The 27290-nt window shown below is 40.0% G+C and overlaps 1 protein-coding gene across 1 annotated transcript in view; it reads left to right on the top strand.

The window, feature by feature from the left end:
* Window positions 1-27290, top strand: part of LOC132132808 (BMP/retinoic acid-inducible neural-specific protein 1-like) — a 193685-nt gene that overhangs the window by 100218 nt on the left and 66177 nt on the right. The window contains exons 3-4 of the mRNA XM_059545339.1: window positions 2817-3007; window positions 21173-21342. Coding sequence (XP_059401322.1) covers window positions 2817-3007; window positions 21173-21342 — 361 coding nt within the window. The remainder of the gene's footprint in view (window positions 1-2816; window positions 3008-21172; window positions 21343-27290) is intronic.

The raw sequence follows: 27290 nt of genomic DNA, 5'->3' as shown, positions 1-27290 counted from the left end.
ATTGTCTTTCTATTTATTAATTTAAATTTATTTAAAAAAATCCAATTTCATAATTGTAATGTCTTGCTTTTGATTTTACTGCAGCAATTCCATGTCCCAGACTTGTGAAAAGCCCCGCTGCGGATAATGAATACCAATTAACATGTCACAGTGTCCAGGGTTTCTGGATTTGAAAAGTGTGAGAGCACTAGCAGATAAGGCCATGTAACTGTGTTAATTGACTATTTTATTTACAACTGCGGATCAATATCTTTACAGGTTTAGGCCATTAACCATGTCTGTGGCCTCTTTATCGCACATGTAAGGTCAGTGAAGTCACACAGCTTTCAGACTGCTGTTCGAATGGATTCTGATATGGAGACAATGCACCAGCACTGTTTTCTTCTGTCTGTTCTGGACATAGTAGCTTACAAAACAATCTGTATCACAAGGACTTTTCACCACTGAGTAATTTCTGAGCATTGAGCTATTTCGAGCGGTTTCAGACTGGAGCTGTTTGTGAAAGACACACATTCACACCCAAAACCAAAGATGACATCCTACAACAGTACTGCAGAAGTAAACAGCTACTGATGACATACGCTTTGTTGGCATGCGCCCAATGTTTTATTATAGAATGATTTATTTCAAGTCCTCCACAAGTGAAGTAAGCTTTTGTGATAAATCTAGAGGGACGTATACTTCAATAACAGTTAAATTTGTGTCTGTTCCTCTTGAGTTGTTACCTACTGTACATACAGTATTAAACAGCTGGCGCTAGTTCTCACGGTGGTGCTCACCTTGATGTTGTCAACCGCTGGGGCCAATGAGGGCCAATGAGGCCCGATGTCCTGCAGAGTTTAGCTTCAACTTGCGCACACACACACACACACACACACACACACACACACACATATCTACATACATGCATACATACATACAATTTATATATATATATATATATAACTGAACAAATGTTGTCTGTGAGCATGAGTGTAGTTGGGCCACATCCTGAGCCAAACTTGTTCATGTGATATGGCTGAACTTTTATAGAATAAATAAAGTGCCTTCATTTAATTTAAGAACCTAAAACAGGACATTAGCAGTCACTGCACCACAATCTACCAAGCCAATGTGAATGTCAGAGCGATCTCCTGACAGAAGGTCCCTGCAGTTCCTGATCTGAACATCCAGCCTCCTTCAAACGTTGTGGCAGGTGTTAACAGAGGTTGAGCACTGACTGCTGCTCTGGCACTTTCCTCAAGTGTTTAGACAGATGCTGAATGGATGTTTCCAATGTCTAATTCTGAACTCAACATTTATGAAAATAGATGCTTCTTTAAAATAGTTTCAACTGTTGAGTCTCATCTGAATTGAAAGGGTTTTTTTTTTTTGAGATTATTAGCTAATCGCTCAGCAAATGCATTTCATGTCTCAAGTATTATCAATTCTCACTTCATTACAGGAGCTAGATGCATGTGATTCACTGCCAAATGAGATGCTAATCGAACCAATTGTGTAATTAGTGAGACCAAAATCTGGCCAATGGCAAATCAAATCAGGACTGATGCTCATGGTTTCGTTGATAGACAACAGCAGCCGCTATCTGCAGCTGGCAGTCATGCTGATTAGATAACAGTGTGAAAGCCTTGATTTGGATTCAGTACAAAAGACACATAAACCTTAAATCAAATGTGAAATTGACTATTAGAAAGTTACTAACACTTTACTTGAAACCTTTATGTATAATGCATTATAGATATTCATAATGTATATTGTGATGCATTATAACTTTTCATGATTGTCACCAAAGATAAAATGCATTACATTTTTTGCAGATTCCTTTTTACATACAGTATAAAATGGGTTGTTTGTCATGTTTTAATGCATTAAACTTTCTAAAGATGCAACCATAAATAGATGAATACATAATGAATGGAGTATTATAATATTATAATATGCAATTAAATACATCTAAATAAAAGAAATGTTAACTGTATTTATTTATTTATTTATTTTAACTTGTTATTAGCTATTCTGATTGCAATCTAATGGATGTGCACAAATAACTGAATTAAAAATACTTTACACCCTCAGATTCCAGATTTGCAAATGGATGTATCTCGGCCATATATATATATATATATATATATATATATATATATATATATATATATATATCCTATCCTAATAAACCATACATCAATGGAAAGCTTATTTATTCAGCTTTCAGATGATGTATAAATCTCAATTAAAAAAATAAATAAATACTGGTTTTGTGGTCCAAGGTCATATATAATCCATTATGAGGTGCATTACAAGGCATAATATAATGTATTCTAATAATACTTTATATTTAAAGGCTTTCTAAATTTTCATTACATATAAAGATATTTCTAAAGAGAATTTGAGTCTGTTGAGTTGATCATGCACATCTTACCACAATAAGCCAAGCATCGATTCAATTAAAGATTGTTGTATAATAAAACAGTAACGTTTTCTAATTATATAGTTGTGATATGGTGATAAATTGATAATGACAGTAGTTATGATTTGTCAGTGTTCCATCCGATAATAATCCTAATGAAAAGTGCTCCAGCAACCTCTGTTGCTATGGTTACCTTCTCAAGTGAAAGCACTTTCTGTATGTGAGTGTGTGTTTACCAGCAGGAGAAAAACACTCATTAACTGCTTTTTAAATTAACTTTTATGGTTACTGTAAGTTTGTTTGAAAGAATATATAACTGTCTTCTTAACAGTCGAAAATAATCTTCTTCCACTAAACCACTGATGCTGTCTTGTCGTAGTCCTCATTCACGGTCTGCTCTGCTCTGCAGGGAGTTTGCACGTTGGAAGGTGAGGAACACGGCCATCGAGAGGCGGGATTTGATCCGGAATCCTCTGCCCTTGATGCCGGAGTTCCAGCGCAGCTTGCGAATGCTTGGACGAAGGCCATCCACGCAACAGTTCATCGACACCATCATCAAGAAATATGGGACGCACATCTTGATCTCAGCCACGCTGGGAGGTGAGTGCTGTTTCTGACACATGCACAGCCATCACATTATGAATTCATACTGAATGCAAACTCAATGTGATAGAGGAACATGGATATTTCATGCAGTCTGACCATAGTAGTGTCTGCATAATTTGGCTAACTGCAAATTCCAATCAAGTGATAGACAAATTTGCAACAAAATATTGTTTGCTTTTAAGGCACTGCAGGTGAATGGAGTAGAACTTTAACTAATAGATATCACCCTACTTTCCCCAGTTGATAATTCACTATTAATTAATTGTTTTGTATTATACGTTTTCTGAAATGTTATGTTTAAATATGCAACTGATGCATTATCTAATTATCTAAAAATCTAATTTTCATACATTTCTAGAACAGAAATCTGAATATTTATTTATTATTTGCTTGTTTTTGTTTAAATTTGACATATTAAAGTAAAACAATAGTTTTTTCCCCCATCTTTTTCATCATCCACTATATCCAAAAATACTGTCAACAGACAGTAATAATACTAATAAATAAAAAAAAAAATAAAAAAAAAAAAAATAATAATAATAATACATTTCCTTCATGCTTTTAATAAATAAGATATTGTATAAAATCAGGTGAATGATATATGAACAAACCCCTCTGAAAAATCTTCAGAACATCAATAGGAATAAAACTGAAAAGTTTGGTTCAGTAAGTGTTACTGAAGTAGAGAGAACCTTTAAAGATAAAAATGGCATTTAAAAACATATTTTGTAAATTATGCATAAAGTGATAAAATATAAAGTGTATGATGCATGAACAAACACTTAAGTAAAATATTTCAGATTATGGATATGAATAAAACTGTAAAGTTTGGTGTACAAGTGTTGCTGAAATGGAGAATAACAAATTATTGTAATTGAAATCAAGAGACACAAGTAGATAGTGTAATACAAAAAAAAAAAAAATCCCTTCATGTCTATTTTCTTTCCACTAGCCTGAAAAAAGTCAAATTATGGAAGCAAAATATTCTCAATTCTCTAAATGGAGCAGCGCCTGAACAAACAATGTTTTCTTATAGTTTCTTGCCTTAAGAGTTGATAAGTCTATGTATGTCCTGTCATAACTATGCTCAGTTTTATGGTAGCTATATCTGTTTCTCTGGTTCGTGAGAGTCAGTGCTGTGGAACGTTTGAGAACGAATAATTTCGTTAATGGATTGTGTCTGTAATGCCAGTTCATAATCACATTTTGTGTGTTTGTGCGGGGCAGAAGTGAGCTTGATACCCTTTTTGTCCTTTAAGGGCTCGGTTTCACATAGATACACAGCTGTCAAGTGTAATTGCTCTGACATTCTGTCGTTTAGCTTTCATGGGGAGTTTGTATTCAGGGGTTGGAACATTATATCAGTTCTGGCTTAGTGGTTAAACTTGATGCTCTAATTATGGCACAGAGAAATTGGATAGTAAGAAGGAATATGATGCTGGACTGTAAGAACAGAATAAATGCAGTGCAGCTGAAGGAGGTCTCTATAGTTATGTGTGTCCCAGTGTTATTTTAGTATCATTGATATACTACTGTTTTTAGCTTTTGTTAATATTTTCAGTCAGATGTTCTCTCTCTCTCTCTCTTTTTTTTTATTAGGGATACTGGTATCGGTATCGGGCCCGATAATGTGCTTCTGTACTCTTACTCGTAAAAATACTTATAAGCAGAGCTCGCTGAGTGCATTGAGTGGGTGGCAGCACAGATGTGCGATCTTGTTGAGTGAATATCGTCTCTAGGTTAGACATGTAACCATGGTTCCTCGAGGGAACGAGACGCTGCATTGAAAACGCTATGGGGAACGCTTCTAGTGTGAGCGACTCTGAATATCGTGTATAATCTGCCCAATGGAAGAGCGTGACGTCACAGGCGGGGTGACGTAAGCGGCCAGGAAGCTATAAAAGCATGTGCCACGCAGCTGGCATCAGCTTTGAGTACCAGCAAGCGCCGACAATGCTGCCGGGGGTATGGAATCTAGATGCAGCGTCTTGTTCCCTCGAGGAACCATGGTTACATGCGTAACCTAGAGACGTTCCTCTTCAGGAACTCGAGCTGCATCGAAAACGCTATGGGGAATGAGGTGCCCACGCTGCCAGACTACCCAATCCCTGCCTAGTGTGTATCCAAAGAGCACAGCTTAGGACAAGAGAACAGAAGCGCCTGGAGTTACTGACATATCTGGGCCATAAAATCTTGCAAAAGTGGAGGGCGTGTGCCACGCCTTGGAGGCCGCCATACCCAGTGTAGAGTGAGCCTTGGCTCCCAGCAGTGGTGGAAGACAAGAGGACTCGACTATCCAATGACTAAGAGTCTGCTTAGATGCAGGTAAGCCCCTTTTGTGGGGACCATAGCACACTAGCAATCGGTCCGATTTTCTCCACAGGGCAGCTCCGTGGACGTATGTGTCCAGTGCTCGAACTGGACACATACAATTTAGCTTCTCTTGGTCAGGCTCCTGAAAGGGAGGAGGGCAAAAGGCCTGCTGCACTACAGGTTGTGGCGTGACAGAGGGAACCTTAGGAACATAACCTGTTCGAGGGTATATGAACGCTTTGGCCATGCCGGGTGCAAAGCCGAGATAAGTAGGGGCCACTGAAAGGGCCTGAAGATCTCCAACTCTCCTCAGAGAGGTGATAGCCAACAGAAAGTTAGTTTTAAGAGTCAGATGTTTGTCTGAAATATCTTGTATTGGCTCAAATGGAGCTTTACAAAAAGCCTCTCACATCACAACCAAGTCCCAGGGGGGAATATGGGACCGTACTGGAGCCTCAGCGCACAGCAGAGGAAACGTGTAACTACGTGGGGTGGTGCTAGCGCAGTGGATAAGACACATGTCTTTGGTGTGAGAGACCCGGGTTTGAATCCACTGTGAGACACCAATGTGTTCCTGAGCAAGACACTTAACCCCTAGTTGTTCCAGAGGTGTGTGACCTCTGACATATGTGGCAATTGTAAGTCGCTTTGGATAAAAGCATTAGCTAAGTGAATAAAGTGAATAAATGTAACTAGGGGGTGTCTTCCCAAAGAGAGAACACCAAAAGGGACATGGTAGGCCGCAAAGGCCGCCACATAAACCTTCAGCGTGGAGTGGGTCAACCCTGCAGAGAACCTGGCTTGCAGTAACTTCCATTCCCCGGGCCTCGGCCCCTGCCTCAACTGTATGTCTGCTCCCACACTTAACTTCCCAGGAAAATACACTGCTCTGAGTGACAGGAGTTTGCCCTGGGACCACACAAGGATCTGGTGCACCAGCTTGTACAAGGGGCACGAACGCAGACCTCCCTGGTGGTTGATATAAGAGACCACCGATGTGTTGTCGGTGTGCACCAACACATGGTGACCCCTCAGGTCTGGAAGGAAGTATTTTAGTGCTCGATAGATGGCTAGCATCTCTAGACAATTGATATGCCATGTCAGATGGCGACCGCTCCACAGACCATGGGCAGGGTGGCCACTCATGACCGCACCCCAACCAGTGAGGGACGCATCCGTCGCTAGTGTTATACGGCAACAAGGAGCTCCCAGCACCAGGCCCTGATTCAAGAACCAAGGTTTCTTTCACATGTCTAAGGCACGGCGGCATCACCGCATGACCTTGATCATTCGAAGTGGAAAATCCCTTGGTCTTGAGCCACCACTGTAGGGGTCTCATGTACAGCAGGCCAAGAGGTATCACGTTGGACGCAGCTGCTATCAGAACCAACTGTCTCTGAAATTGTTTGACCATGAGTGACTGGCCTTCTTTGACTCTCTTGACTGACATGAGGATCGACTCAATACGAGCAGGGGACAGACATGCCTGCATCGTGGTCAAATCCCACACTACACCTAGATAGGTGGTTCTCTGAACTGGAGAAAGTACACTCATCTTGGCGTTCAGTCTCAAACCCAACTCCCCCATGTGCAAGAACAACATCTCGATGTCAAACCACCATCTGCTCTGATTGAGCTAAAATCAATCAGTCGTCGATATAATTGAGAATGCGGATGCCCTGCATACGCAGAGGAACCAGAGCCGCATCTACACATTTCGTGAACGTGCGGGGTGAGAGTGCAAGGCCGAAGGTAAGTAGTCGATATTGGTAAGCTTCTCGAAAGTGAACCTCAGAAACTTCCTGTGTTGTGGAAGGATGGAGATATGGACGTATGAATCTTTGAGATCTATTGTGACAAACCAGTCCTCCGATCTGATTTGAGCTACAGCATGCATGATCGTTAGCATTTTGAACTTCAGTGTTATAACTGATCGATTTAAAACGCGTAGATCTATGATTGGATGCAACCCCCCATCCTTCTTTGGAACTATGAAATTCTGGCTGTAAAACCCAGTCTCCCTGTCTTGAGAAGGGACCATCCTTAATAGGGTATTCACTTCTTGTTCTATAACCAGAGCCTGCTCGGGGCCGACTAGTGTCGGAGTAACCCCATTGAATTTAGGTGGTGGAAAGCCGAATGCGGTACCCCTTCTCTACTGTGCACAGGACCCATTAAGATAAATTTGGCAGTAGTTTCCACGCTGCAAAATAATCTACTAAGGAAACCAGTCTCTCAAGACTGACCTCTGGTGTTACTGAGATAGCCAGATCAGTATCTCTTTGACCTGGCCGTTTCTAAACCCCAGAAGGGGTGGCTCTCGCTGGAGGCCGCTGTGCCCTGGAACTCTGGCAGGGTTGGCAGACTGACCTCCCCCGAGGGCATTGAGGCAAGACGGGCACCATGTAAATGTGGTGTACCCCGCTCTACCCCAGCTGCCCTGGTGTAAGGACTTCTTGGCCGAGGACTTCTTAGCTTTGATCACTGCCCTAAGATCTTGTTTGGGCTTAGAAGTCCCAGACCGAGAGCATCGCTGAGACTCTCATTCCTGACGCTCTCGTTCCTGACACTCTCGACGGCTCTGTTTTTGAGCCTCTATATGAGGAGCTGGCATGCGGCTGTGGCATCTCCTGCCCAGATGCCCCAAAAGGGCGACGAGGGAGGAACTTATGGAATGCCGCCACTTGTTTACTTGCCTCCTGAAACCTGTCGACGACAGAGCTGACAGCATCGCCGAACAGGCCAGAAGGCTGAAGCGTCCATAAGGCAGACCCTGTCCTTCTCCTTCATTTTGGACAGGGTCATAAATGTCTCTCCACGGCCACCATAGCTGCCATAGACCGGCCAATCGCTCAGGCGGTCTCTTTTGTTGCGCGGAAGGAGAGATCAGCGGTCCGTTATATATCTTCGAACTTGATCTCCTCTTCCTCATCTAGCTCTTTTAGCAGGTCGGCTTGGTACACCTGTAACACCGCCATGGTGTGCAGACACGCACCAGCCTGCCCTGCTGCCATATACCCTTTGCCCACCAAAGCCGAGGTAGTCATAAGCGCATTGTGAACGGACACCGCCACCTCGGGTGCATCGTGAGCGGACACCGCCGCCTCAGGTGCATCGTGAGCGGACACCGCCACCTCGGGGGCATTGTGAGCAGACACCGCCGCCTCGTGGGAATCCTGAGCGGACACCGCCGCCTCGGGTGCATCGTGAGTGGACACCGCCGCCTCGGGGGCATCGTGAGCGGACACCACCGCCTCGTGGGAATCCTGAGCGCACAGCGCCGCTTCGTGGGAAACCTGAGTGGACACAGCCACCTCGTGGGAATCCTGAGTGGACACAGCCGCCTCGTGGGCATCGTGAGCGGACACAGCCACCAAGTGGGCATCCTGAGCGGACACTGCCACCTCGGGGGCATCGTGAGCGGACACGCTTCTGATCGAAGCAGCCGCATTGGCAATCTCTCACAATGTGGACAGTCGGCCCCCTCGAGAACTGACTCAGCATGCTTCGACCCCAGGCAGACCATGCACAGACTGTGTGTATCCCCAATCGTTATATATCGCAGGCAGGGAGGAACACACAGCCTGAAACGTGATCCGGATTCGCCTTTTCCTTTCGCCGGATTCGTTTTTGCCTTGCTCTTTGACATGTTTGGAGCTTTTACTGGGACAGACAACAGTAAATAAGACTCACATTTACACACAGAGCGCTTGCTGAAAATGTCGGAAAGTATCGGTATCTGACTTATTCTTAAAAAAGTGGTATCAGTGCATCCCTACTTTTTGCACTGACCTTCAACTCTGTGTCATTGAATTTGTCTCTGTTTTGGGCGGTGCTCAGGGAGATTTTAATGTGCAGTTTTTTGAGAATGAGCCGTACAGCTTCATTCATGGTTTCTCTGTCTCTCATCATGTCTCAGTGTGTCAGTAGATCGCCTTTTCTCTAGGGGTCATAAGACACGATAACAGGCCTGAGGTCAGTGCTCTCAGTGTCAGTTGTGCTTTTTACAGTGTGTTATTAAGTTGGCAGATAAACATGAGCGTAGAGCAGATGCACACACACACAAACTGCCGAGAGGATGATGCCGTCTGATCCGCATTAAATCCAGCGTGTGTGTCAAGCATCTGTGAGCTTCTGTGAAAGTCTCTGAACGTTCTGGCAATCCCACCATGTGGGACCCAGCAGAACACAATGTCTTGGCATACTAAAGAGACATGAACACACCACTAAAGCTGGGGAAACACTAGCATCAACATGTTAAAATGCTCCACTATCAATCAATCAAGGGTATAATAGCACAAGAAAAGAAAATAAAAGAAAAGAAAAGAAGAAAATAATAAACAGACTCAATGTGATAAAAGAGCATGGATAGTTCATGCAGTTTGACCATAGTGGTGTCTGCCTAATTTGGCTAATTCCAGCCAAGCAATAGACAAGTTTGCACCTAAATATCGTTCAGTTTTAAGGCACTACAGGTGAATAAGGTAAAAAACTTTAACAGATATCACCCTACTTTCTCCAGTTAATTATTCATTATTAATTAATTGTTTTGTAATATAAGTTTTCTGAAATGTTAATGTTTAAATATGCAACTGAGGCATTATATAATTAAATCATAATCTAATTTGCATACTTTTCTAAAAACAGAAATCTGAATCCTATTTATTATTATTATTATTAGTAGTAGTAGTAGTAGTATTAGTATTATTATTCATTATTATTTGTTTGTATATAAAATAAAATGTAATTAAATTAAACATATGTAACATAACGTGCATCCATACACAAACACATGCAGACTTTTTTTTTGCACTTAAACTTAATGTTAAGCCTAATAAATGTTATTTAAGCTAGTTTTGAGGAGGCATTTCTCATTTTTGTTTATAATTAACTAAATAACTAAAGCTAAATAAACTGCAACCTAAACCTTAACAAAAACTAAATCAACATAAATAAATAAATAAATAAATAAATAAATAAATAAATAAATAAATAATACATACACACTGTCATATTCTGTCCCGTGTTTTGTGTGTTTGATTTATTTCCAGGTGTTCCCCATTTGTATTAATTTGATTCCATGTTTTTTGATTGATCCCAGGTGTGTCTAGTCTTTTATCCTATTTGTCTGTGTATAAATAGTGTCTCCTTTTTTTAAGTTCACAGTCAGCTGTTAAATGTCTTCTGAGTTCCTAAGAATTCAATGTCTTTGAATTAAAATTCCACGTTGAAGAAATATCCAGTGTCTCCTTTCTCCTCGATCCCGTGAAGCGTGACAGAACAGCCAACTCAAAAAGTAAGCTGTGCCTCTCCTCCCCAATTTTTTTCTTCCGTTGCTTAAAAGTTTCATGTTTTCCTTTTTGCGTTGTGATCAATGGATGAACGAGTGAGCCACAACCCTGTCAGTTACACGAGGGTGTTTGTGTCACTCACCCTCGCAAGCTCCCTTAAGGGGGGAAACCTGGAGATGCTGTTCCAGATCAGGATGATTTTCAATGGCACCGCAGAGCTTCTGGATACTACCAACCTTGGCTGGAAGGAGGCAGTCATCCGGTGTCTGGAGAGACTCCACACCCGATCTGGGACCCATCAGCCAGCCTTCCCCAAGTCAAGCCCGCCGCTGTTCTCAGCTCACCCAAGCTTGCCTGTTCCTCGTAAATGCCTTCCAGAGCACCCTCCAGTGCCTGTTCCCAAGGTAAGCCCAGGATGGGCTCCTGTTCCTTTGATAAGCCTAGGGGGGCTCCTGATCCTGAAATACATTGCAGATATGCTCACTGAATAGACCCCTCCGATCATTAGGATCGAGTCTGTTAGAAATACCAAGGGTGCATTTAAATCAAGAGGAATCTGCTGTTAGTTATTATGCCAGCCACAGTAGGAATCAGTTTCCAGAAGAGATCAGATGTGCTAAAACATTAGCCACTTTTAAATATAGTCAAATATACTCAAAATTCTTCTGTTTAGCTGTGCATTTATTGAATGAGCACAGTGCGACATCTGAACTGATTGCACTGCATTTTATGAATTGTACTTTATTTTCTGCAACCAAAAATGATTGATTGTCTTAAATTTAAAATCCATTTTTAAATAATTTTCAAAGCCTTTAAATTATTTTTGTGTGTGTCTGTGATCTATTATATATATATATATATATATATATATATATATATATATATATATATATATATAAGAACAAAAAGGAGCAGGGCCATTAAGAACATCACCGACGCAGCCAAGAAAGCCTCGAGATGGCTCTGGATCCGCAGAGGAGCACCATGGGGGCAAGCGAGTGCTACCTGAACACAAGTCGCGGTCTGATCAGCCGCGGTTGGGTCACCTGGACGAGGGTGTCTGATGTTGAAAGACCCAAAAAACACCCGAGGACCTCAGGTAACATCACTGATGATGTGTTCAGGTGCATCTGAAGATGTGCTTCAAGAACTACCTGTTCTGGCAAGGCCAGTTACTCCCAGGAATAGACTGGTTGACAACCAGGAAGAGGCTGGTGACTACTGGAGAGACAATTGGCAGCTTGGGAAGACAGCACTCGGGGTGGGAAGGGTTGGCAGCCCAAACCACATTCTCCGAGAGGAGGAACCCTTTTTGAAGCTACAGATCAACTCATGGAAATATACCCCCAGGGGAACCCGAGAAGGGGGGGGGGGGGGGGGGGTGAGAACCCCAATCTGACAGACCCAAGGTTATCGCCTAATGGCAATGGAGGAGTGCAATGACCACAGTATGCAAGTTCGGGAAAACCTGCAAAAACAGCCATGGCCTAAAGATCCACCAAGCCAGGATGAAGTGTTTGGAGAACGAACATGTGTCACAGCACACAGATGCTACGTCTGATGAGACGCAGGAGGAGCCGAGCCAGGAAGCACCCTATAGTGCTCAGAGCCTCCGTGTGCCACTAACCGTCCCCCAAAGTCTTCTGCCCCAGGCAAAGGTGCGAATCAAGTGGCCACAGGCCTGTAAGACGGCAGTCTGGAGGCAGTTCGACGAAGACATCGACAAGGTGCTTGAAGCAACAGATAAGGGAGATGTGGATCGAAGGCTGCAGGCAATGACGACCATCATCTCCAGCCTAGCTCAGAAGAGGTTCGGTGTCGAGGAGAAGCGATCGACTCCAACCACCTACTCCATGAACCACAGGGCAGCAAAAATCCACAAAATCCGGCAGGAGTTGAAGTCAGTGAGGAGCAACGCCACCCCCCGGAGGAGTTGAGAGCTGTCTTGAGGAAAAGGCTGATGACCTTGCGCAGGGCAGAATGGCACCGGAGGCTCAGAAAGGAGAGATCCAGAAAGAGAGCTTCGTTCATTGACAACCCCTTAGGCTTCACTAAACAGCAACTTTCCATCACGCTTCTGTCCCAGGAGCTATGTTCAAAAGAGGAAATTGACCAGCATCTGCGCAGCACTTATAGTGACCCTCATCTGGAGGAAGAGTTGGGTCAGTGTAGCATTCTTGTAGATCCACCCCCCCCCCCCCCCCCCACCAAGGAGTTTGACAGCAGGGAACCACTGTTGAAAGAAGTCCAGGAGGTTGTGTGCAAGGCACGATCTAGCTCTGCCCCTGGACCAAGTGGAATCCCTTACAAGGTCTACAAGAACTGCCCCTTGCTACTCAGGCGACTCTGGAAAAATCATTCGAGTCATTTGGAGAAGAGGAAAGGTGGCACAGCAGTGGAGATTTGCTGAGGGAGTCTGGATCCCCAAGGAAAAAGATTCCAAGAAGATCAATCAATTTAGAATAATATCATTGCTGAGTGTGGAAGGAAAGATCTTGTTCAGTATAGTAGCAAGGCGTCTGACCAACTTCCTTTTAGCTAACAACTACATAGACACATCTGTGCAAAAGGGAGGAATTGCCGGTGTCCCAGGCTGCTTAGAACACACTGGAGTGGTGACTCAGCTCATCCGGGAAGCTCGGGAACATAAGGGAGACCTTACGGTACTGTGGTACGGTACTCTATCCCCCACAAGCTGGTCCACCATAACCAAGCACCATGTGCCACATCACATTGCAGATCTGATTTTGGACTATTACAACCATTTCAGGATGCGAGTCTCTGCAGGAGGTGTGACATCAGATTGGCACAAACTGGAGGTGGGAATAATCACAGGCTGCACCATCTCAGTGATCCTATTTTTGGTGGCGATGAATATGATTGTCAAATCGGCAGAGCCTGAGTGTCGAGGGCCCCTAAGCAGAGGAGGGGTCCGCCAACCGCCAATTAGAGCATTTATGAATGACTTGACAGTCACCACAGAGTCTGTGCCAGGAGGAAGGTGGATACTCCAAGGACTGGAAAAGCTCATCCGGTGGGCTCGGATGGAGTTCAATCCAACCAAGTCCCGTTCGCTAGTGCTGAAGAAGGGCAAGGTCACGGAGAAGTTCCATTTCAGCATCAAAGGGGCAAAGATACCATCACTGTCAGAACAGGCAGTGAAAAGCTTGGGCAAGGTTTTTGACAGCAGCCTCAGAGACTCCGCATCAGTCCAGTCAACCTGCCAGGAGCTGGGCAGTTGGTTAAGAGCAATAGACCATTCTGGCCTCCCCTGCATGGATTTACCAACATGTTGTCCTGCCAAGAATACTCTGGCCGCTACTTGTGTATTAGGTTCCCATTTCTACGGTGGAGACCTTGGAAAGAAAGGTAAGCAGCTGTCTCAGGAGATGGTTAGGGTTGCCCAGGAGCCTCAGCAACATTGCCATCTATGGAAACACCACAATGCTCAGGTTGCCTCTAAAATCCCTGGAAGAGGAGTTTAAAGTTACTCGGGCACGCGAGGTGTTGATGTATAGAGACTCCAACGATCCAAAGGTGGCCCAGGCAGGAGTGCTGGTAAGGACAGGGAGAAAGTGGAGCGCCCAAGCCGCTGTGCTGCGTGCACAGGCACGTTTGAGGCACAAAGAGATTGTGGGAGTGGTGGCCCGAGGCAGAGCAGGCTTGGGGATGTTCCCAACACCTCCTCGACATAAAGAATTGAAGGGTAAGGAGAAACGCAGCCGAATACAGGAAGAGGTCAGAGCTGCTGTAGAGGAAGGAAGGATGAGTAGAGCAGCTTGAATGGGGCAACAGGGGGCCTGGAAAAGGTGGGAGCAGGCCATGGACCGCAAGGTCACCTGGACGGAGCTCTGGCAAAGCGAGCCACACCGCATAACCTTCCTGATTCGGGCAGTGTACAATGTCCTTCCTAGCCCAGCAAACCTCTGTACGTGGGGAAAAGCAGACACACCAACTTGCCAATTGTGCCCAGCTCGGGGAAAACTGGAGCACATTTTGAGTTCCTGCCCAACAGCGCTCGGCCAGGGTCGGTACACTTGGCATCACAACCAGGTGCTGAAATCTAATGCAGACACCATCAGCAAAGAGATCAGCAAAGGCGGCCGAGGGAGCAACATCAATTGCTCAATTGCATTTGTTAGGGCAGGAGAACAGCCACAAACAGGGAGGAAGGCACCAGCAGGGATCCTGGCATCAGCCAAGGACTGGAAACTCTCTGTGGATTTGGAGAAGCAGCTGAAATTCCCCCAGTACATTGTCAGCACAACTATGAGGCCAGATATCATTCTAGTCTCAGAGAGCACCAAGAGCATAATCATCATGGAGCTGACTGTGCCATGGGAGGACCGCTGGGGAGAAGCCCACGAAAGGAAGATGACCAAATATGAACATCTGGTCACAGACTGCCAAGCACAGGGCTGCAGAGGATTTGTGGGGCGCTCCCTTCACAAAGCCTTTACTGCGCTGGGCATTACAGGAACAACAAGGAGCAGGGCCATTAAGAACATCACAGGCGCAGCCGAGAAAGCCTCGAGATGGCTCTGGATCCGCAGAGGAGCACCATGGTGGCAAGCGAGTGCTACCTGAACACAAGTCGCGGTCTGATCAGCCGCGGCTGGGTCGCCTGGGCGAGGGTGTCTGATGTTAAAAAACCCGAAACACCCGAGGACCTCATAGGTAACATCACTGATGATGTGTTCAGGTGCATCTGAAGATGTGTTTCAAGAACTGTAAAGCACTTTGAATAACCATTATTTACAAAATGTATTATAGAACTAAACTTGCCTTGCCTGTCAAGCCCAGGGAGGGTCCGAGGCCCTGAGTACAGCACAGTAAATTTCCCCAAGGTTTTTTTTTCTCTCTTTTTGGGGGGGAGGGTTCTGCAGCAGTTGAGGTGGGGGCTGGGGCCATTTGTCTGTGTATAAAAAGTGTTTTCTCTTTTGAGTTTGCTGTCGACTTTTAAATGTCTTTTGAGTTCCTAAGAATTCCACGTCATTGAATTAAAAATCCATGTAAAAAAATGTCTCCTTGATCCTGTGAAGCGTGACACAAACACACACACACACACACACACACACACACACACACAATTAAATTTCTAATACTGTAACTCAAATTATATATATATATATATATGTATGTATGTATATATATATATATATATATATATATATTATTATTATTATTTTTTTTTTTTTTTGGCATCCTACCAAATGAATAGTTATACTCAAAACTATTGCATGTTATTAACAGTTGATTAAAATATCAACAATTAACATGCTAATTTGCTCGTTTGTTTACATTGTGTAATGGCCTTTGGAATTATAAATGGTTTTCATCCTTAAGTGTTGAGCAGGTCAGCGGCTGTGCTGTTGGTCATTGCAGCATTTATTGTACATTATAACCTTATAGAGTTTATTGCAAAACAAAGATAAATGAAATGGCGACTAGACGCAGTGTTCAAGGGAGTCTGTGGACACGAAAGCTCTTACCCTCCGTCACCTACACGCTATGACCATAAAACCCAATGGAAAATCGATAGAAGCAATATGCCTGTTCCAGTCCAGAGAACCACAATAAATCACAAAGCGTTGTATAATCCAGAGAAACGCAAGGCTACTACCCGAGCGTGCCTCATAATATCTGTCATTACAAACAGTGTGAGACGCTGCTGTTCAGATATCAATGCCGGAGGAGCAGCTGCTTTAATGTGGACAGACGGAGAGCTTGTAATTATACCACAGCTCAAGGTCATAAAATAAAGGTTCATTGTTCTTTGTCTGCTGTAGATGTCCTTACATTGATTAATCGGTTGATTAACAGGAAATCTGATTTATTAATGCTGCCTTTAAAGGTTACTCACATTAGCGTCACGGTGTGTCATGCGCCCTTGTTGTAGCACGTTTCTCTTGAGATTGAACAGTGTAGACACAGCCAAAAATAAAGGTCACGAGGATCGAAAGGTTGATGCTAGAAGGTTAATTGACAGTCATGAATTGCACACAACATTAACATACATGCAGGAAGAAGAGCCAATCAGACAGAAGACATCAGCTGTGATCGTGGTCTAAGGTTCTCGAACATATGCAACATGAAATGTGCTACAAGACCTGTCTTCATATGCAGCAACTGTGGCTTCTGAACTGTGCGTGGCATGTTGATTGTAGAATGCCAGTAAATGCACATAAGTGAAGGCAATACTTGAGTTTTGCTTTACGATTTATGATCTTTCACTGATGACACGTGACCTTTAGATGACCTTACTTGTTGGTAGATTATTAATCATAATCAGAGTATGTGCATGTAAACGCACACTAGAAGTGTCCTTTGTGTCACAACATGCCTTCAGCTGACAGATACAATTTTTTTTTTTAAATACTTTTATAAAGTTCACTTTGTAATAATGTCATATTTAATGTTTCCTTTAAAGTACATTTTCAATCATTTAATCTTTTGATGTGCTTGATCTTTTTTTTGCATTTATTGAATTGAAGCTTAATGACAAACAAGTTTCAGTAGAAATTATGTTAACGTATATTTTAGTTTGCCATAAATGCTTGTCAGTACATTCGTCAGTAATTTAACCATATTTCTAAGACAACAGAAGTAGTTATGAAATTACACATAAAGACAATAGAAGTAGTTATGAAATTACACATAAAGCATAAAGACAATAGAAGTAGTTATGAAATTGCACATAAAGCAAATACAAATAAAGGCTCAAATAAAGCACTGTAACAGCTAATTGCATTTAATAGAAATTTTAACTATAATACATTTTCATTTAATTGCAATTAATATGCATTTGAGTATCTAAAACATTGCATCGAGTTCAAATTTTAGTATTTTTAAGTATATTATTTATATAATAAATGCTCTTTTAATACGGATGCTAAAGTCTTTTACAAGAGAATGCAAGCATAGTCAATTTCTATACCAACAGTTTTCTATTCAGCCTTATTATTTCTATGTCACAGTGTTGCCTGAAGCTCACAGCTGGTTGGTCAGTAGTTAGTGAAGGTCTTGAGATGTTGTGCGGATTCAACACTTCTAGTGTGGATACAGTGTAAGACAGCACAGAGTGAAAAATTTGGAACGCTCTGACAAGAGACAGACTCCCTCAGATGTCAGTAGTTTTTTAGTTGATTGGTGAAATACAAAGCACACATAAATAATCAGTGAAAAGTGTTATATCACACTTTTTTGTACACCAAAGTTCACTGACTACAGCCTCAACAGAATTCATAAGGCAATATTTGTACCATGCTACATTTTTGGGCTACACTTTATTCAAGTTGTATTTAATATTGTGTTATTATACAGTTAAGTACTAATATTATGTAACAACATGTACTTACTATTGCGTTGGGGTTTGGTCCAGAGTTTGTTCCCTGTAATTGTGCTATAAAAAAAAAAAAAAAATGAATTTTTACCCATTCTCGTCACATGATCATATTATTATTCGTAGCATGGGTACGCTTATCTCAGAAATGCAAGTTGTTTATTATTGCATTTTTTTTTTACATAAAATTCTGTTTGAAATCTACTGACAAAAATATGTAAAAAAATGGAAGTTCAAGTCATTCACACTAGTTTTTTGTTTTTTTTGGGGGGATACAGTTCCACACACACCATGCTCTGGATTATACTGCAGTTTTCCGGCTGTAATATGTAGGTCATCCAGCTATTCCATGTATACTCTCTTGCATACTATACACCGCATATACATGCTATACTGCAGGAATAGTAAGAGTGCTGTTGTCTTTTGAACAAAATGGAGGATCACAGTTTGCATTATGTAGATGTTCTTCACAAATGGTTCTTTTCAGAACTGTTCCATTTCAGGTTCTTTGTGGTGCCTTTTTTATGGTATCGCTGTGAAACCCCGCTTTTGAAGCCTTTATTTTTACACTATTGTATAGCAAATTGGTACAGCATACTTGTTACATGTTAAGTACTGTCAGATTATCGATTGGAAGAGCCGAGTGTTGGCAGTTTTGTGACTAGATGAGCAACGATTCATATCTGTCTGGTGTTTTCTCATATCTTCAGTCTCTCCAGTTAACACGATACATGGACGAACTCAGTAAATGAACTGTGTGTGAAACGAACACAAGAGCCAGAGGGGGTTACACATACGTACCTTCCAATGGCGAGGCTGATCTTTAAATGAGGGTCCAAAATGCTGAAACTTTGTCTGTCACTAGGCTGGATGAGAGAGTGAGCTACAGTAGTGCCATGAAAGAAGCAAAGGCTTTTTATACTGTAAAGTATGTTTTGAATATGTGTATATATTTTGGAGTTAGTTTTCTTGTGTTGGTGGCTTTTACATTATTGCCTTCTTTTGCCCTTGTTAATGTCACATTTCATGGTTGTTTCATGCTACTTCACCGTAAACAACATCACTGCACCATAGTGCATTTTTAGTTGTATTTTTTTCTTGGTGACATCTCGGCACAGTTTACCACCTCCAAAAAAATGCATTCTTACAACCGTCTAGCACATATTTTAAAAAGGTCATAAAGTCATAAATCGAGTTCATAATCAGTCGCTTGGCATAAAGGTGCACTATTCATTGATTGATTCATTGATAGCCTTTTGAAGTTTAATAATGTGATTTATGTTTACCCATCCCCAAAATACAAGATTTCTTATAAAGCTCATTAAGATGTTTGTTTTACCATTTCATGCATTGAAGACTTTTATGGCACTTATGCACACATGCTCCTAAATACATTTCACAGTTCTCACACATCTCTTTTAGTAGTGACTGAAGTGGCCTCACTGTCAAGCCCTGTCTTTGTCTGGGAACAAATGGGTGATTTTTCCACTAGTAAATCGACAGCAGATGGTTTCATGGTTTCAAGTAAAGTCTATGTGTGTGAAACACTGCGGCTATGAAGGGTGCTCACTAGGAGCAGAGCTACAGTAGAGCTTTGGAGTGCTTATTTCTAAAGATAGACTGAGAAAAGGAGCTGATGCACATAGAGGAAGAGAGAGAGAGAGTGTGTGTGTTTTTGCTTCCTGTGTTTTTCTGTGCAAACACATAGCAGGTGTTTTTGCAGGCTGGATTTCAGGACTACTGTCTGAGCAGATATTCCTCTGGTGTCCCAGTGAATGAGTTATTTAGAAAAAGGTCAGTGGCGCTTTGCAAAAATCAATCATAGCTGCTTTTCCCACTCGACTCCAGTGGAGAAGAAATCTTGCCATCGAGTGCTTAACTGAAAGAGAGAGCGAGAGAGAGACTTGGGTCATGTCAGTTTGACACTGTAAGCTAAATTTTCTCTGTGACAGTTTGTGAAGTGAGTCACCGATGCACGTTGAGTCTCCATCATGTCAGTGTGTTTGGCAGTTCTTACACACTAGGAAGTCCACACTGAAGAAACATGTGGATAAAATGACACGTTGGCTGCATGAACCACCGCACTCAGAATCATACCCGTATGAATGTTGGCAACCTCGATGGGACGACTTTATATAGCATGAAAACAAGTCTTGAAATGTGCTGCTGCTGTGGCGTGTCCGTATCGTTTTCCTGTAAAGCAATAGTGGGAATTATTTAGACATCCTCAAGTCATTCCATAACTGAATAATGATAAAACAATATTTTGCGGAATGTCCAAAATGTATCATAGCAATACACATGAAAAATGATTTATTGTCAGATAATGTTTTACAAGAAAATACAATTTCAGTGTTTCTACTTCAAAAGAAAAACAGGGACAATTTCTGAGTGAAAATTGTTTGTGAGTGAAAATTGTTCATATGACTTAAGCAAATACTTTTTTTTCTTTTTTTTTTTCAAGGAATATAATTACATTTAAGGGGAGACACTACGGTCAAAAAGGGTTTTAAACTATTGGATATTGGACCATCTTCCTCACTTAATATGTACATTTAGACAACTGTTTTGTGTTTGTATAACAATTTTCTGAAATTTATGTTTGAATATGGTATTGCCTTATGCAAACATTTTCAAAACGATATATATATATATATATATATATATATATATATATATATATATATATATATATATATGTGAGTATGTCTGACTCTGTATGTATGGTGATGTATGGTGAGTGAGTATGTCTGACTCTGGAACACAAAACTTTGTATGGGTAAAAATTATCGATTTTTCTTTTATGCCAAAAATCATTAAGATATCAAGTAAAGATAATGTTCCATGAAGATATTTTGTAATTTTTTTACCATAAATATATAAAAACTTATTATCATATTTTTAGAAAACAAAATATTGTATAAGATCAGGCAAATGATGTATGAACAAATCCTTGAAAAAAACAAACCCTGTGATTTGCTGAAAATCAGTCAGGTTTGCCTTCAATGACGATTCACTCAATATCCATTGAGTGTATTTATGTCATATTTGAATTGAATGAGAAGAAAAGCATGTCTTGAGGGTAAGCAAATGATGACAGAATCACCCTTTAAAGCGTATGAATGTTTAAGGGTGTGATATTTTAACTCTTGGCACCTGAAAGACGGGAAGTGAAGTCTTGCATTGACTGACCATATTGCTCTGTGCCATTAGGTGAGGAAGCTCTCACCATGTACATGGCCAAGAACAGGCTGGACCGGAAGATGGTCAACGCCACCCAAGGAGTCGAGGCACTGCACCAGCTCGCCTCCTCATACTTCATCGACCGCGACGGCACTATGCGCAAACTCCACGAGATACAGATCTCCAGCGATGCCATCAAGGTAAGCAAACAAGAACGACAGAGAGGAATAAAGTAAGAAGGAAAGAATGAGAACCATCCTCTTCCTCCTTCATTATCTGCCCACCGTCCATCTGTCCATGGAGCTTCTTTTTTTGGAGTTGACAGGCCTCCGAAGAGCTTCTGGGAGACAGGGCTCGAGGTTGCAGGAAGTCAAGCATGACAAAATTAAACAGAATTGACAATAGCTGCTGAGTCAGGATGACAGCAAGCAGCAGACACAGCACTTGAGCTGCACTTAAATACAGACACGGACTTAAGAACGACTGACCTGACAAACTAGTGCTCATCTCCATTTATGCTCACACATGTTTTATCAGTGTGCTTTGTGTGCGTTTGTGTGTCTGTATTAAACTGGTCTCCCTTGTGAAAAAGTTTTTTGGCTTAATTGTATTGAATATGCACTTTTAGTGTTTTTTTATTTATTATTATTTACTTATTTTACATTTTAGAGGTATACTTTTAAAAAGTGTACTTTGGAGCAATGCAGAATTGCAATTTAAATCATCATGTTTAATCTTTTGTCATGCTTTAAAGGTAGTAAACTTATTTTGATATGTTGACTCACATACTAAAGCACTTGATTTTTACCGCATTGTGCTATTCATTATTACATTTAAACTTAACATATTTTAGATGTATAAAATTGCAACTTCATCATTACAAATGTGTAATTACATAAAAATAACGTATTGTATTAATATTATTGTATTGTATTAATAGTGTTAATTTGTCAGAAAATTCCTGTTGTATGCACATAAACTGACAGTCACCACTTATTAGCTACTTCTAAATATTGTAGAAACTTAATTTTCTGTAAAGTTGCTTTGCAATGATTTGTATCGTAAAAAGCGCTATATAAATAAACTTGAATTGAATTAAAGGGTTAGTTCACCGAAAAATGAAAATTATGTCATTAATAACTCACCCTCATGTCGTTCCAAGACCTCCATTCATCTTCAGAAAACACAGTTTAAGATATTTAAGATTTAGTCTGAGAGCTCTCAGTCCCTCCATTGAAGCTGTGTGTACGGTATACTGTCCATGTCCAGAAAGGTAAGAAAAACATCATCAAAGTAGTCCATGTGACATCAGAGGGTCAATTAGAATTTGTTGAAGCATCGAAAATACAGATGAACGGAGGTCTTACGGGATTGGAACGACATGAGGGTGAGTTATTAATGACACAATTTTTATTTTTTGGTGAACTAACCCTTTAATTAGAACATTAAACATGCAAGTTTCAATAGAAATTACAGTATAGTTTAGCTAACCGTATAATACATTAAGTACACTATAATAATATTCCAAAGATAATATAACTAAGGAATTACATATACTGTAGGGATGTGCTTAAGTGGCTCAAAAACACTCTTAAGTTCAGACTTTTGTAATTAAATTTAATTGTATTTAATTGTATTAAATATGAATTCAAAACTATAGTTCATTTTCGTTTAATTGCAGTTAACATGCAATCAAGAGTTCAAAGACAATAAATTCAGTTTACACTTAATTATATAAATTGAAACTTTATTATTTCCAAAATAAATACTGCTTTTAAAAGTATGCTAAAGTGTACTTCTTTTTCACAAGGGATGCTAAAGGGAACGTATGTGTAGTTTTAAAAAGAATGTGCATAATGAGAAATCCAGGGACAACACAAAGAACAATGCATCTATTTATGAAAACAATTCAGATTATACATCAACATTATAAATATATATATATATGTGTGTGTGTGTGTGTGTGTGTGTGTGTGTGTGTGTGTGTGTGTAACTGTATAGAAAACAAGTCTATGATATGTCAGCATTTAGATAAACATGTATCAGGGTCTGTGTGTGTTTTTACGAGTCACGTTGCAGACATGAATCTATTCCAGCATTCAGGAAAAGGCAGAGACTGACACACACACACACACACACACACACACACACACACACAGACCAGTGCTAACAATATTGACTGAGTTCAGATGGCAGTACAGCTCTGGAGGCTCATGCACATACAGACAGAATGAAAGTGTTGATATGACAGCACGCCTTCCCTGTGAATCCTGCAGACTGACGCTCAGTGCGTTACTGGCACACAGTATGTGTAAGAGTGTGAAACTAAGTGTCTGTACTGCACTACATGCTAATTAGTGCACTCAAACACATGCATTACCTCTTTCAAGATTTCTAAATAAATGCCATTTAATTTACCATAAATGTTTGACAGTACATTCAGCAGTATTTTAAAAATATTTCAAATATAATAGAATTATGGAATTTCATACATTACAATCAAACTGAACCTAAAACCTTAAATATTTTTACAGAAATAATGACTATTATTTAAACAATAATATTACCTGAAATGAAATAACCTGTAATTGAAATAAAATGTACAGTTTTTTTTTCAGATATTCTCATTTAAATTTACTTTAACTTGATGTACTAAAACTAATTACAACTACAATTGCAATGAAACTGAATAATAATAATAATAATAATAATAATAATAATAATAATAATAAAATGTGGATAGATAAATAAATAAATAAATAAATAAATAAAAGTTACTGATTATTACTATTACTACAATTATTAAAATATTAAAGTAAAAACGGATTTAAAATGATACTTAAATAGCACTGTTATAAAGAATTGAGATGTACTTTAACAAACATATCTCGTCCTAAAAATCAACATCATATTTGTAGAACTTGTATACTTAAAATTATATTTTGCATTAAAAAAAAATACGTTTAAAAAATACTTTATATTACTCACTATATTTTCACATTACAGTAATCAGAATGATGATTGTTTGATTGTTTGATTGATTGATTGATTGTAATGACAATGACCTAACATACCTAAGCAGAAAAACTAATCATCTAAAAACATAGTTTAGTATGATTACATTAGTAATCATCCCCTAAGGCAGGTTTCTTTCACTTCTTAGGACACTTTGTTCCCAAAATACTACCAAACAAACTCACACTCTCACTGGCTTTCAAACACACACATTGTGATAGCATGCATCAGGCTTCACTCTCTGAAGGCATCTAATGCATGACTTCTGTCAGCTAGCCTCTCTCTTACCCCGTCCTGCCGAGAGGGGACGTGCCCTAGACACTTCAGTATGTATTTAGCTGCTTGCAGCAGACAAATGAACAGTGAGAGGGGTAGAAAATGGCCTCCCAGCACTGCTTCTGCTATATTTATCAGTGTCTCCTGTAGTCTGAACACTGCTGAAGAGATCTACAGCACTTAAGTCACAGAGAAGACGCTCTTTCACTGTGTGTTTAAAACGACCCTGATATTTGGACTCAAATCACAGTCAAATCACCTCAGTGAATGAATCTTCTTTGAAAGCAATAATACTTGTAATAATTATATTCTGGTAGCTTTCTGATACAATTATTACTCAATAAATGAGCTTTTTAATTCCGTTCTTGTAATAATTACGATGAGAGAGTTTTCTATTACAATTGGGGAGCTTACTGATTAATTTCTTACTTGTAATTATTACAAGAATTGAATGAGAAAGATCTGTTTGCTAATTATTACATTTAGAAAGCTTTCTAATACATTTCTTACTTGTAATAATTACAATCGTTGAGATTTTCAATTCAAATCTTGTATAAAAAATACAATTTCAGAGCTTTCTATTTTAAAACTTACTTGCAATTGCAATTAGAGAGCTTTCTAATTCAGTTGTTAATTGGAATTGTCACTAGTAAAAGTTTAATTATAGAGCTCTAGAATAACATTCTTACTACAACCCCTGTCAAAAAGTATGGAATCACCCCTCTCAGAAGATGTTCATTCAAATGTTTAATTGTGTAGAGCAAAAACCAAGCACATGCCACAAAACAATTTTCACTCAACAAAACAATATTCTGGCTGTATAAAACACTTAAAAAACAACAAAGAAAGATAACTATAGTCAATTACAACTGTTTTTACAGATCAAACAGAGGAAAAAAATATGGAATCACACAAATCTGAGGAAAATTATATGGAATCACCATGCACTTAGCATTTCTAAAACAAACACCTGTATCTGATTACAACCAGTGTTGGGGAGTAACTAGTTACATGTAACGGCGTTACGTAATTTAATTACAAAATTATTGTAACTGTAATTAGTTACAGTTACTAAGAAAAAATGAGTAATTAAATTACAGTTACTTATGAAATTTTTAACGATTACAAAGGGGATTACATTTGAATATTTACACACATCCACATACAGATTTAACTCATTTCTTTCCCAATTGCACTGACTATTCTGAGACATACCGCCCTAATCATTTCCGGGATGCGGAAATACAGTCTGGTTCGTAGAATCCAGTCATAAAAACGAAATGCCTAACGCGGACGAATATGCCACATTTTGGATGACTAAATCAAAAGTAGGTCAGTACACTTGAATCAAAACATGACATCGACTAGTGTCTGTGAATATTAAGCCCCAAAAATGCAATATATGACTTGCACATTCTGCGTGTCTGTGGAAATCAGGCGCGGACTGGACACCGGGAGAACCGGGACCGATTTTGCCCCAGTATTTAATATCATTATTGTATAATTGCCTGCCGAATGTACTAAAGCGATCATTTGCGAATCCGCCATTTGATAATTAAATCTCTAATAAATCATGAAGTGTTAGTCATGACTCGCGCGCTCTCCGCGCCTCCGCCAAACAGTTTGGATCAGACTCAGAGTAATCAATGCGAGAGAGAGAGAGAGAGAGAGAGTGAGAGAGAGTGAGAGAAAGACTGAGAAAGAGAGAGAGAGAGAGAGAGAGAGAGAGAGAGAGAGAGAGAGAGAGAGAGTGGACTGCTGGAGCAGAGAAGCAGAACTCCTGTTCAGGGTTTCAGGTCAGTTTCATCTGTAAAGATGCTTTTTTGTCTTTGTTTTTTTATTTATTTAATCAAGCAGCAGCACGTTGCTCATCCGTCATCACTCAAAATACTATATAAAGGACATCATTATTATCTGTTGTAATGTTACAGTAGTAATTTAGCTGAAAAAAAAAATCAGATTTTTTAAATAGGTTTAGGGGGAGCTACGACAGACAACAGCATTTTAACATTTTAATATTTAACTATAAATCCAGAGAAAATGGTTACTATTGGTTAACTGTGGTAACCAAAAATGTAAAATTATTTTACAAATGTATTTATTTAAAAATCCATTTGCAAAAAAAACAAGGTTATTTTACTTTTATATAGGCTAATAAAAGCATGTTTAACTTTTGTAAGGGAAAAACATGAATCGTGTACAGTATTAGGATTTTTCTATAAAGATATTGTAGTATTGTAGAGTATTGTATTGTAAAGTATAGTTTTGTTCAATCTTGAGTATTAGTCATGAGAGAGATGGATAACAGGGCAAAATAAAGAGACTGAAGAGAAAAATGGAAGTGAAGGTGCAGTTCAGGAGACAACTTTTAATTATTTTGCATGTCCCCAAATTAAAGATTTAAACCTTTTTTTTTTATGTCAGGTCCATACAAAAAATAGTTTTGTCCATGAAGTTGTTTGTATGAGGTTGAATTTTCCAGTCTGAATTTTTTTCCCAGTCCGCCCCTCCTGTAAATTAATGGCAAAGACATGGTTTCATTTACTACACATAGGCCTACTGAAGCTCACATTGTTTTCAACCTCTGCCGCCTCAATATAGGAGTACACGAGCACATAAACATAATTTCTAGAACTGTTCTGTGTCACTTCATGTGCATTTTACTTATTTTGAGAAAACTATCATCATATACAGAGACAGCAGTTTAAAAAAAACACCAATATTTCAGGAGTTTATTACACAGAATACGTCACATGCTTATTAGATAACTGTATTTAAGTTGATGTATATGCTTTTATTTATTATTCATGAATTTTCACAAATTTATAAAAGTAATCAAAAAGTACTCAAAAGTAAT

The sequence above is a fragment of the Carassius carassius genome, chromosome 4, assembly GCF_963082965.1.
Source record: "Carassius carassius chromosome 4, fCarCar2.1, whole genome shotgun sequence".
In the NCBI taxonomy this organism is placed as follows: Eukaryota; Metazoa; Chordata; class Actinopteri; order Cypriniformes; family Cyprinidae; genus Carassius; species Carassius carassius.
This window is presented reverse-complemented; position numbering and strand designations above follow the sequence as displayed.